This window comes from Triturus cristatus, chromosome 7, assembly GCF_964204655.1.
Source record: "Triturus cristatus chromosome 7, aTriCri1.1, whole genome shotgun sequence".
Lineage (NCBI taxonomy): Eukaryota > Metazoa > Chordata > Amphibia > Caudata > Salamandridae > Triturus > Triturus cristatus.
Window position 1 is genome coordinate 1,202,128,844 of NC_140590.1, and position 12,813 is coordinate 1,202,141,656.

Genomic DNA, 12,813 nt, shown 5'->3' on the forward strand with positions numbered 1-12,813 from the left:
GGTGTAACCGCTACTTGGTTGCCCCTTACTGTTTTGTTTCATATATATTGTTAAGGTACATATATGTGAAGTTAAATTTAGTAAAATGTTGCTTACCTATAGAAATTTACCTTCACAATATTTTTGCCCTCGATATTCTTGACACAATTTATCAACACTATATTTTTTCTTCAATATTTTGTCTAAACACCTGTGCTGTTATAATGTCAGAACCTAAGTATTACATATTCTCCATCACGTTGTTTATACTGCAACTCACTAGAAACCAAATAGGTGCACATGTACAATTGCTAGCATTTTAATTAACTTTTGTGGTTACCTTTGTTTTTGACGTTAAATATTCTCGTGAATTTCTCTCTGGCCTCCAAAATATTATAAATACTTTGGGGGCAAATATACAAAAGAGGAGACCAGCGCTTGAGGATAAAATAGCAAAAATTTCAACAGCAACCAGATACTTTCCCTTTGTGCTCAGATACGCAGGAATAAACGTCAACCAGACACTGACAAACACAAGCATGCTGAAAGTGATGAACTTGGTCTCATTGAAGCTGTCAGGTAAGTTCCTGGCTAGGAAGGAAACAATAAAGCTCACACTGGCCAACAATCCCATAAAGGCCAACATGCTGTAGAACCAGATGATGGAGCCCTCGTTGCATCCAAGGACTATCTCTTTCATGGCAGGGCTTGTGTTGTGTTCTGGAAATGAAGGGGATATTGCCAGCCAAGCAATCCCAATAGTCACTTGAATTGAAGTGCAGGTCAGAACGAGGTTGTAGGCTACCTTTGGACCTAATAACTTCTTGAGATTGCTGTTAGGCTTTGTGGCTCTAAAGATAATGACAACTGTGATTGTTTTAGCAAGCACACAGGAAACACACAGGGAGAAAATGACTCCAAAGATGATCTGTCGCAACATGCAGGTTACTTCCATCGGCCGGCCAATGAAATTCAAGGCACAGAGAAAACAAAGCATGAGAGATACAAGCAGGAGGTAACTGATGCCGCGATTGTTAGCTTTCACCACTGGAGTGTCCCTGTACCAAAAGAAGACCCCAAAGATGCAGCAAGCATTAAGGAAGAAGAAAATAGATATCAACACTAAGATTAAACCCAGAGGCTCCTCAAAGGACAGAAAGTCAATAGATTTTGCTATACATTTGTCTCTTAAGTCACTGGACCAGTGATCCTCAGGGCACTTCAAGCAGTCTGTAGAATCTAGGAAGACATTGAAAGATTATGTAACATACGGATCAACTGCATTATGTATATCGTATATATCCTATATAGCAGCGCTAACTATAACTTGCGTCCCAGGCATGCACTGCTTATGACCTCATATATGACATCACTCATGTTATGTTCTATGACATAATTTAAGAACTCAATGATGACATCTCAAATGTCATCATTGATGACATCCCTGATGACATCATCCAAGCTTCTTTTTCCCACATTTTGCTGTATAAATTGCTATAGATTTACTCGAAGCATAGTTCTCATTAACAATCAACCGCAGATATATGTGACATCCTCATTGAGTATGGTCTTAAATCTGTTCATAACTTCCTCCTTGTCCATGTAACGGCATTTCTCTGCAATCAAATTTACATATCTTCTTCCTTTGCAAATTTTATAAGCAACTCCGCCATAGATTTATCCGACCACTCATGCGCATATATAATTTTACCAAATGCCACTCAGGAATGTACTTTTTATTATCACTGCCTAATCATCTGGTATGTTACTCTGTGGATTCTTTCTTACTTCTCTCATGGAAGACTAGACGACTGTGCAATATCTCCATAGGAATTGTGTGTTTTTATACATATTTGTAACTATTTATTGTTAATATTCTTATTATGAAGGCTGTAGCTCAACTGTGCATGTTTCTACTATTTTTTTATTTGAAAGTACAAAAGCCGATACAAAGGTTGAGAACAGTATCAAGACAACCCTCTACCCTGCCCTTCCCCCACCCCCCACCCCCATCCCCAATGCTAAAAACAGCAGAATTGGCTCGTGGTGAAGAAAGTCCTAATTCATACACACAGTTGCTAGGTATTTCTAAAGTCGTCAAAAATAAAAAGAGAAAGAAATAAAAGTTGCAATGTACAAGGCATAGTCTCATGACAAAGGCTATCAATTTAGTAGCTATACATTTAATCACTACATGGCATAAACAATGTTAACCGAATAGTGTCCCTATCATAAATTCCGTAAGAGTCAAACGGAAAGAGCTTTCCTATCTTCGGGTGTCACATACATTCCAGATTCGTTGAATTAGTAGGTCATACTTAGTAAACCAGGGAGCACTAAAAAGAATGAAAAACATGAATTAGTTCTTACTTTTCAGAGACCCCAATAATTGTATCCATCCAAGCCAAGCAGTTAAAGGTTCCCAGACAGCGAGGCCCTTCTTTTATCCCTGGTTACTCCTTCCTGGAAAATATAGCCTTCTCCATATGGCAAGAGTCAATATCAGTCGGACCAATACAGTGAGAGAATAATGGGGGATTTGGGTCTATCCAGGATGACGCTATACAGATATGAAATATGGTCATTGCCACTAAGATGAGTGTACCTCCGCTCTTTCTGCTGATCTTATTTTGCATTCCTAGTAGAACAATCGTGGGAGTTAACTGGATATTCTGAGAAAGGACTTTGGCAAAAAAGTCTTGTATCTGTCTCAGCAGAGGTGTAAGTTCGGGACATGTTTCGAACATGTGTATTGAGTCTGCGCTAAACTCTGAGCATCTAGGACAGAACGTTCCTGTCCCTGTTCCCCATTTGGCAACTCTGCTAGGTGTGATATATTAAAAAAATGCGGTCTTATAAAATTGTGCCTGCAATTTAGCAGATAGTAGATCGCTCTTGGCGGATTGCACGGCCTGATTAAAGATGTTATCAGGAATATTCAATTTCGCCTGCCATTTATTAGCTATGATAAGCATATCATCAGGCATTAGACTAATTAATGTAGTATAGATAAATCCAATCCTGGGTACAGTGGGATTTTTTTAATTTATCGATAAGGTCCACCTTTGAGAATCAAGCAGGCCCCTCAGCCTTGCGGGTCAAAAAGTCTCTTATGGCAATGTATTTAAAAGTATCTCGTTCCCTCAGATGATATTCAGTTTTGAGTTCAAGGAATGTTTTAATACCATTGGTAGTTATCAGGTCTCCCAATTTTAGGATTCCCGCTCTGTACCATTCTTGAAGATAGGAGGTCCGAAAAACTGCTGGTAGATTAAAATTATTATTAATGGGAGAGTAATAGTTCAGTCTACACAGCCCTAAGGTTTTACGGATGTTGCAAAAAACGATATAAATACTCATCAAGGTCTTAAATCTTACCTGTTTCTAATATCCAAATGAGAGTTGCTGCCAGAGACATCCACGGGTCTCTTCCCCTAATAACAATTGGAAGGGAGATGGGAAACCTGCATTTGGAGTGTATGATTGTTCTTCAAGCAGCTCCTCACTATACTGTAGGACCGAGGCTCAATAATAAAATCTTAAATTTGGGAGCGCCCAACCGCCTCTTTCCCTGGGAAGGGAAAGCTGCTTGAAGGCTCGCCTTGGTCGAGAGTATGCCCAAACAAATTGGGAGAAAATCTGGTCAAATCTCTGGAACATTGCTTTGCCAATTTCTAAAGGGAGAGCCCTAAAAAGGTATAGTAGTTTAGGGACGTAGGTCATTTTAATGACATTACACCGCCCCACGATAGTTAGGTGCAACTTATTTAACCGATTGAGCGCCCGTTTAGTTTCTGTCACCAGCGGAATCAGATTTTCCTCTACTATCAGGTCGGTGTTAGTAGCTAAGGTAACCCCCAAATATTTCGCTTTCTGAACCACCCGACCATCTACCCAGTTAATTTCGTTGTTAACAATAACCTGGGTTTTGCCTTGGTTAAGGGCATACCCCGAGATTCTTCCAAACTTTTTTGCCTCTTGTTCTAATGCATTAACTGCGCTTAGAGGGTCAGGGGTCACTACCGCCAGGTCGTCGGTGTAGGCCATGATTTTAGTGTCTAGCCCAAGTCTGATCACCGCATGAATAGATTGATTGTTTTCTATTGCCTTTATAAAAGGATCTATATATAGTGCGAAGAGCAGAGGTGAGCACGGACAACCTTGGCGAGTCCCCCGTGAGATTTAAATCTGCTCCGTCAGTATCCCATTGATAGATATGTTAGCTGTGGGATTAAGATAGAGAGCTTGTATGGCTTGGATTGCCTTAGGCCCACAGCACATCTTTTTCATGACGGCCCAGAGGAATAACCAGGAGACCCGATCAAATGCTTTTTCAGCGTCAAGCAGAATTAATGATATCGGGTCTCCTGATACCTGAGCTGCGTCCAATAAGGTGATGGCCCTATGGATGTGTTCGGTGGTACTTTTTTGGGGGATAAACCTGTGTTGCCACTGCAACACCAGGGGCTCTATTCTTAGGGATATTGTCATTGCGAAGATCTTAGCATACATTTTAGAGTCACAATTAATTTAAGTTATTGGTCTATAAGATCCCATTTCAAGTGGTGACTTATCCTTCTTTGGGAATATTATAATCTTAGCATTTGACCAGGAAGCGGGTGGGGTGCCCCGTTAAAAATAGAAACTACCAATAATGTAAGATGAGTATTTAATTGAGGGACGAATATTTTGTAGAACTCAACCGGGATGTAGTCAGCACCAGCCGCTTTCCCATCAGGTAATCTTGCCAGGGGTTTGGCTATCTCATCCCATGCGGGAGGTTCCTCTAGTCGGTCATGATCTTCTACACTGAGCTCTGCTAGAGTGATTTGGTCGAGATATTCCAAGCTTTCTGTAGGAGAGTAGGATCTGCTTCACATGGGTACCCCCACTTTTTGCTGGTGTTTCACTGTTTTTCGACCTTAGTCTGGCTGTGGCCCTGCTAATCAGGACCACAGCCTAGCTGCTTCCTCTCTAAAATGGTTTCAATGTACATTAAGTACATATCTAATTGGATTCTTGAGTGCCTTATAAGCCCCTAGTATATGGTATACTATGTACCTAGGGCATAGGTACCTCAGAGGCCTACCAGGGGCTGAAGCATGTATTATACCACCCCTGGGAAGCACTACAAAATGGCACCACAGGTCTGCTACTGCAGCCTGGGTAAGGGTGTGCTTGCACCCTTTACAGTGGTATAGGCTACCTATATCACTATCATTGCACACACATATAAAACCTATAAGTCACTCCTATGGCAGGCCTTAACAATCCTGAAGGTAGAGTGCTTGGTTTTTATGTGAGAGGGTGCCCCTGCATGAGCAGAGCCCCTCTGCAGCGTTCGGAGTACCTCCTCTGATGCTGTTTGTGGTGCAGTCTGACCATATACTCTTAAGTGCATTATAACCTCACGGTAAATGCTAACTTTGGTATGGCTGCATGGAAACATGTCGTGTTTGGTGTCAACCGCTTTGAAATACTACCCCCCCTGCCAGTTCTGGTGGCGGGGGTAGCATTCCACCCTTCTAGAGGGAGAGACATGTTCACACTGGTCTAACCCAGTAGGACTTTCTACAGCCCTGGCATCACAAAATGGATGCCTCTGCCATAGACACGGGTCTGGCCTCCTGCTGCTGACCGAAACTCCGGCAGGGGAGACCTGGACAATAGGTTTCCTGTCCCAGGGAGGTGTAACCACCTTCCCAGACAGTCAGATGTGTATTGGGGCTGAGCGGGAGCACTCTCTGGTGCTTTGAAGTCCTGCACTGGGGGCACACTTGGTGTCCCTGTGCATAGTCCAGTTCAAACCGGTTGCAGGGGCTACCTGCCCTTGCTCTAGCGCAAAACTGGACAAAGGAAATGGGTGTAACCACCCCTCTTTCCAAACCCTCCCATAGGTGGGTCCCTAGAGTATGTCCAACCCCCAAACTTAGTATAAGTATGGGAACCCAGTCCTTGCGACTTTAGATTACCCTGGACGAAACTCTGCAATATATATCCAGGATCTTCGACGTTCTATCCTGACTAGAAGACTGAAGAAATCTCCCTTGGAGTCAAGGAGTGACACCCCTGCTTGGCAGGCATCAAAGAAGCAACTGTCCGGTCTGCAATTCCGAAGCTCCCGTTGGATGCCGAAGTTTCTGCATCACCAGAGGTGGATTTCCTGACTTCCCCGCGGCTACCCTGAGCCCACAGCAAAGCTGAGGCCCGTGGCTACCGTGGGTGATGAGGAACTGTGACCCCTGGGCACCGCATACTATTGCTGGTACATCAACTTCCTGTTTATCCTTGAAGTTCTGCTTTGTGCTCCGAGTAGCCCCAGCCTTGAGCACTGACTGCACCAAAGATCTCCGGCCTCCACTCCCCGAGTGACCCGTGGGCTGGGTTCCAGTGCGACCGCTTGGGGCTCCTTTGTGATCGTTAGCCTGCTGGCTAGTGGGTCCCCACGAAGGCAAATCCTCTTCTGCTTGGACTTGCCTTGTTGCTCCAGACGTGCCCTGACTTACTGTCACTGGGTGAGTCCCTCAGACCTTGCTGGTCTGAACCGATGTCCTTCTTCTCTTTCCACAAGACTTGGCGTTGCCAAGGCTTGTTGGGTCCAATCTGGTCGCTGACACTGCAGCACTCGACAGATTTTGTGGGACAGCTCGAATCCAGCTCATGGACTTCTTTGATGCCTCCTGGACCTCGTGGCTGAAGAGTCAAGACACCTGTCAACTCACCTGAAGCACCCGACATCTGTGGGCATTGGTCCATCCTGTCCTTGGTCACTGGCAAGTGACCCAGACTCTGTCCACTCGGCTTTCAGGTTCCTTCCATCCTAGATACAGGCTTGGATCTCTTCGGACACTTCTCCTATTCACGCAGCAGCAGTTCTTCGCCAGCTTCCATTGTAATCGACAACGCGACCCGACACCAAAAGACACCTATGCACCCGGCTTCCCTGGGTGAGGTAACTCGACTACTCCGGTGCTCTCGTGGGTGCTAGCCCTAGAACTTCCTAAGTCCAAAAGGGTTTGGTCCTGACTCGATTCTAAGTGTCCCTAAACATTGCTCATAGAAGCTAACAGGAACCCGCGGTTGTGTTTACACACTGCACACGGCCCCCGTGATCCCCCTGTGTCACTACCTTGGGTGGTTCCTTGGGGTCCCAGCGATTCTACAGGCTCTAGGCCTTGTGTTTAGTTCAGTCATGGTTCTTATACCACTTTATTGGTATATGGTTTGGTTCGCCCCTAGGGCCCAAACGTGTATTTGTGCTAGTACTGTTGATTGCTAACTTGTAAATTAAGTACTTCGAACTCCAGTCTCATAAAGAGACTAGAGGGGTGTGTTTAATCTTAAATACGTATATTTTAAATATATACCTGGTGTGGTTGTCCTTTCATTTGATCATTCAAGAGATTATAGACTGGTAAAACAAGCTGCTTTACATTCCTTCAAGACTTAGCCTGAAGGCTGCTCTCCATAGCTACCACTAGGATAGCTTTCAATAAAGGTTGTCTTTAACCTATTCACCATAAGGGGTTGTTTGGACTGATACAAGATGCCCACTAGAACTAGTGGACAGCATATATAAGGCCACCTTCTAACATTGGTGCGCAGCGTGTTGGATTCCAGCTTGCTATTGTTTTACCAGATAATCTCAATTGAATTGATCAACTGAAAACCACTAAAGGTACCTAAGGTACATATAATATCAAGTTTAGCTACAGTAAGTTCTACTGGACTTAGAGTTGTGTGTTAAGGGATAGCACACCCTTTCTACAACTCAAGAGAGTTTAGTAGGCCACACTAGTGTAGGTAGTGCAATAGACCACACCACATTATGTTATGTTATGTTATGTTAAAATAATTTCTATAGCGCTCTGTTACCCAGAGGTGTCCTGGCGCTGTGCACTACCCACCTGAAATTAACCTGTGGTTATTGCTGAAAAAGGAGATTATATGAATAGCCAGGTTTTTAATTCTTTTCTAAAAGGGAGAAGCTCAGTGATGTTTCTAAGGTGGAAAGGCAAACTGTTCCATTCCTTAGCAGCACAATGGCAGAAACTCCTGCCTCCCCAATTAGCTTTGTTATGGCGGGGAAGGGTCACTAGTTTGGCTTGAACCGAGCGTAAAACTCTTCCGGGAACATACCACTGAAGGGCATGTTTCAGAAAATCAGGACAGGCTCCACTGAGTGCCTTAAAGACTATGCACAGTGCCTCAAACTGAATAATTTGTTCTCCATAATATATCTTTTTGGTTTCAAAAACCAATTTTATATATATGGAGAGACATACTTTCTAGATCTCTTTTTCATACATTTCATACCCTTTCCTCCACTTACGTTCTAACTTTTTGCGCTCAAGTTTATGTTTTTTAAGATTTTCAGTATACCATGGGGCAGATGGCACTGCCCGTTTGAGAATGCATTGTTTGCCTGGCGCTAGTTTCCAACATTAGTAATGTCTAGTGAGCCAGGAACCAGTGGGTCCCTGCCAGGAACCAGTGAGCTCCTCCCCTATAAATATGAGGATCTCTCTTTTGCACAGCTTAGGACCTTATGTTCCATTAGGAAGCTGAAGACAAGTAAAAGCCCAACCACCCACCATCTCATAAAGATACTTAAGCTGGATGATATCTCAGGGCCTAGTGGGCCTGATGGGGTAGGGAGTGTGGGTGGGGCAGCAGGTGAGGGTGGGCCTAGGGGTGGAAACTCCCCTGACCCTACCTCTAATGCTGACCAGACTGGTGACAATGACCAGAATCTGGTGAACCCAGCTCTCCTGGATGAGGATGAGGAGGATGACATTAATGCTCCCTCCTTTATTCCTCCAGGAAGAGTTGAAAGTAGGGCTAGAAGGGATAGATCTCTCTCAAGGGGATCTGTCCAGTCTAACTCCTCTATAGAGACCTCTGTCTCTTCTCACGGAGGGAGGGAAACTTCCCAGGAGAGGAGAGAGAGACTGCTGAAGTATGAGCAAGATAGGCTCAACCTCTGAAAGCAGCAGATGGCCTTAGATAGGGAAGCCTAGAGCTCTACAGAGCTAGTATAAAGAAGGGACTAGAGTTCCTTGGTGGCAGCAATTTCCCTAGAGATAGGGAGAGGTCTTCAGACCATAGAAACCTAAGTAAGATTGTCCCTCCCTACCAGAGTGGGAATGACATCCACAAATGGATAACTGCCTTGGAGAGGGCCTGCAAAGTACAGAATGTCCCTCAAAGTTCAGTGGGCAGCAATCTTATGGCTCTCCTTTGCAGACAAAGGTAGAGACAAGCTCCTCACTGTAAGGGAAAAGGATGCTGATGATTACCAGGTCTTGAAAAGTGCACTAATAGATGGGTTTGGCATAACCACTGAACAATACAGGTTAAAGTTCAGAGACACCCAAAAAGCACAAAATCAAGACTGAGTTGACTTTGTTGACTGTGCTGCTAAGGCTCTGGAAGGTTGGTTATTCGGCAGTAAAGTGTGTGACTTCATAGGATTGTACAATCTGATAATGAGGGAGCAGATTCTTAATAACTGTCAAAATCAGCTGTTCCACCAGTACCTGGTAGACTCTGATCTGACCTCTCCCCAATAATTGGGAAAGAAGGAAAACAAATGGGTCAGAACCAGGGTGAGGCAGAAGGGACAGAACCAAGGTGGTGACCCAAAGAAGCAGGATTCTAAGAACTCTGACAAGGGTGGGGACAAGGGTAAAAACCAGAAGTCTTCTCAAGGGCCCCAACACTCTTCTTCTAATGGGGAGACACAGTCAAGTAAGGGTAAAGGCCAAAAGAAACCTTGGTGCAAAATCTGTAAGCAGAAAACTCACTGGACCAGTGACTGCACCAAGGCCAAAGAATCTACTCCAGCCCCTAAGGCAACTGTTCCCCCTAGTACAGCTACAGTAGGTGGTGGCAATGTTAGAATAAGGGTGTAGTAGGGTTGACCCTGGGTTCTGAGATGGACTCTGGCCTAGTCAGAGTTCCAGCTCTGGCTGTGCTTGTCTGTGATGGGGGCATGGATATGTCCCCATGTGTGAGTCCCAGTAATCTGGGCAAATACAGACAACAGCCTTTGATAAATGGAGTAGAAGCTTGGGCATTCAGGGACACAGGAGCAAGTGTCACAATGGTGACAAAAGATCTTGTGGATCCTGGGCAGATTATACTTGGTGAAATATACCAAGTGACCAATGCTAGCAATGTCAGAACAGACCATTCTCTGGCAGTTGTTAACTTCTCCTGGGAAGGGGTAACTGGCCTTAAGAAGGTTGTGGTAAGTGCAGACCTACCAGTACAGTGCTTGCTTGGCAATGATCTAGAGATTTCAGCTTGGGCTGGAGTGGAGCTCAGGACACATGCAGAAGTGTTAGGGATCCCTGCTCATGTCTTTACTGTGACTAGGTCACAGGCCAAAATGTCTAAAGCTTGACAGGTCCTGGATTCTGGAATAATGGACCAGGTGCCTCACAAGAAGAGGAGCAGTAGGGTTAAGGCAGAGCCTTCCCACCTGACTCAGAATGCTGATCAGTCTCCTCATGGAGATGATCTTGAGCCTGAAGACGGAATTGTCCCAGAGGAGCTTGAACCTGACCAGGTTGAGTTCTTGGGGACAGGGAGCCCTTCCAGGTCTGATCTGAGCCAGGAGCAGAAAACCTGCCCCTCTCTTGAACCCCTCAGAAAGCAAGCTGCTGATGAGGCTGCTGGGAGTGCTAGTGGCACCCATACAGTTTATTGGGATGATGGACTCCTTTACTCAGAGAGTAGAGACCCCAAACATGGTGCATCCAGGAGGTTGGTTATACCTCTGAAGTTTAGGGGTTTCCTATTGACACCAGCCCATGATATTCCCCTAGCAGGACACCTAGGCCAGAACAAGACTTGGGACAGAATTGTCCCTCACTTTCACTGGCCCCACATGTCTGAAGACACAAAGGATTTCTGTCCCTCCTGTGTAACCTGCCAAGCCAGTGGCAAAGCAGGTGGCACTACAAAGGCCCCCCTGATACCACTACCTGTGGCGGTGGTGCCCTTTGAAATGGTAGGGATTGACATTTGTTGGTCCCGTGGACCCCCAAACAGCATCTGGTCACAGGTTTATACTGGTGGTGGTGGATCATGCCACCAGGTACCCAGAGGCAATTCCCCTAAGGGCCACTGCAGCACCTGTAGTGGCAAGAGCTCTCTTGAGTGTGTTCTCAAGAGTAGGCTTTTCTAAGGAGGTAGTATCTGACAGGGGTGCAAACTTCATGTCTAGTTACTTGAATGCTATGTGGAAGGAGTGTGGAGTGAACTACAAGTTCACCTCCCCCTATCACCCACAATGCAATGGTTTAGTTGAGAGATTCAACAAAACCTTAAAGGGCATGATTAAAGGACTCCCAGAGAAGCTTAGGCAAAAATGGGACCTACTCTTGCCCTGCCTTTTATTCGCATACAGGGAGGTTCCTCAAAAGGGGGTCGGTTACAACCCATTTGAACTTTTGTTTGGTCACGCTGTCAGGGGTCCATTGTGTTTGGTGAAGGAAGGATGGGAGTTACCTCTCAAGCCCCCAAAGCACGTCATAGTGGACTATGTACTTGGTCTCCGCTCCAGTATGGCTGAGTACATGAAAAAAGCAAACAAAAACCTTGAGGCTAGCCAGGAACTGCAAAAAGCCTGGCATGACCAAAAGGCTGTACTGACTGTTTATCAGCCAGGACAGAAAGTGTGGGTGTTGGAGCATGTGGCCCCAGCAGCCATCCAGGACAAATGGAGTGGCCCCCATACAATTGTTGAACAGAAAGGGGAGAATACCTACTTTGTAGGCCTTGGAACCCCTAGGAGTCCCCACAGGGTACTTCATATCAACAAACTTAAACCATATGTTGACAGGGCAGACCTGGGCTTGCTCATGGCTACTGATGAAGGACAGGCGGAAGAGAATGACCCACTCCCTGACCTGCTTTCTCAGAACCCTGATGATGGGTCAGTTGATGGTGTAGCCTTGGCAGGCAGCCTCACTGCCCAGGAGCAAACTGACTGCAGAAATCTTCTCAGCCAGTTTAGACATATGTTTTTTTCTGACTCCAAGTCAGACCACCTGGTGCACTCATGAAGTGGACACTGGGGACAGTATACCTGTGAAGAATACGATCTACAGGCAACCTGACCTTGTCAGGGACTGTATAAGGACCGAAGTCCAAAAGATAGTGGATTTGGGTGTGATTGAACCCTCAGTTTGCCCTTCGGCTAGTCCAGTAGTCCTGGTACCTAAACCTCACACCAAAGATGGCAAGAGAGAAATTAGGTTTGGGTTTGTGTAGACTACAGGGGTCTCAATGCAGTCACTAGGACTGATGCCCATCCCATCTCCAGGGTAGATGAGCTAATAGATACTTTGGCCTCAGCCAAGTTTCTAAGCACATTTGACCTGACAGCTGGCTACTGGCAGATCAGACTAGCTGATGATGCAAAGCCAAAGACAGCATTTTCTACCCCTAGTGGGCACTATCAATTTGTGGTAATGCCCTTTGGTTTGAAGAATGCATCTACCACTTTCCAAAGGTTGGTGAATCAAGTCCTTACAGGCCTGGACGTCTTTAATGCAGCATATCTAGATGATATTGCTGTCTTTAGCTCCACCTGGGAGGATCACCTGGTCCACCTGAGGAATGTTTTGGAGGTCCTGCAAAAAGCAGGCCTAACTATCAAGGCTACTAAGTGCCAGATAGGGCAGAGTCAGGTAGTGTACCTGGGCCACCTTGTAGGTGGAGGCCAGGTCCAACCATTACAGAGCAAAATCCAGACCATAATGGACTGGGTTGCTCCAACTACCCATACTCAGGTGAGAGCCTTCTAAGGCCTGACTGGGTACT

General features: G+C 45.4%; 1 protein-coding gene across 1 annotated transcript in view; it reads right to left on the reverse strand.

The window, feature by feature from the left end:
• Positions 1 to 298: 298 nt before the first annotated feature.
• The window catches only part of LOC146811601 (extracellular calcium-sensing receptor-like), a 161,184-nt gene continuing 148,669 nt past the window's right edge, over positions 299 to 12,813 (reverse strand). Inside the window, exon 6 of the mRNA XM_085615079.1 lies at positions 299 to 1,218. Within this exon, the coding sequence (XP_085471205.1) occupies positions 299 to 1,218 (920 nt within the window). The remainder of the gene's footprint in view (positions 1,219 to 12,813) is intronic.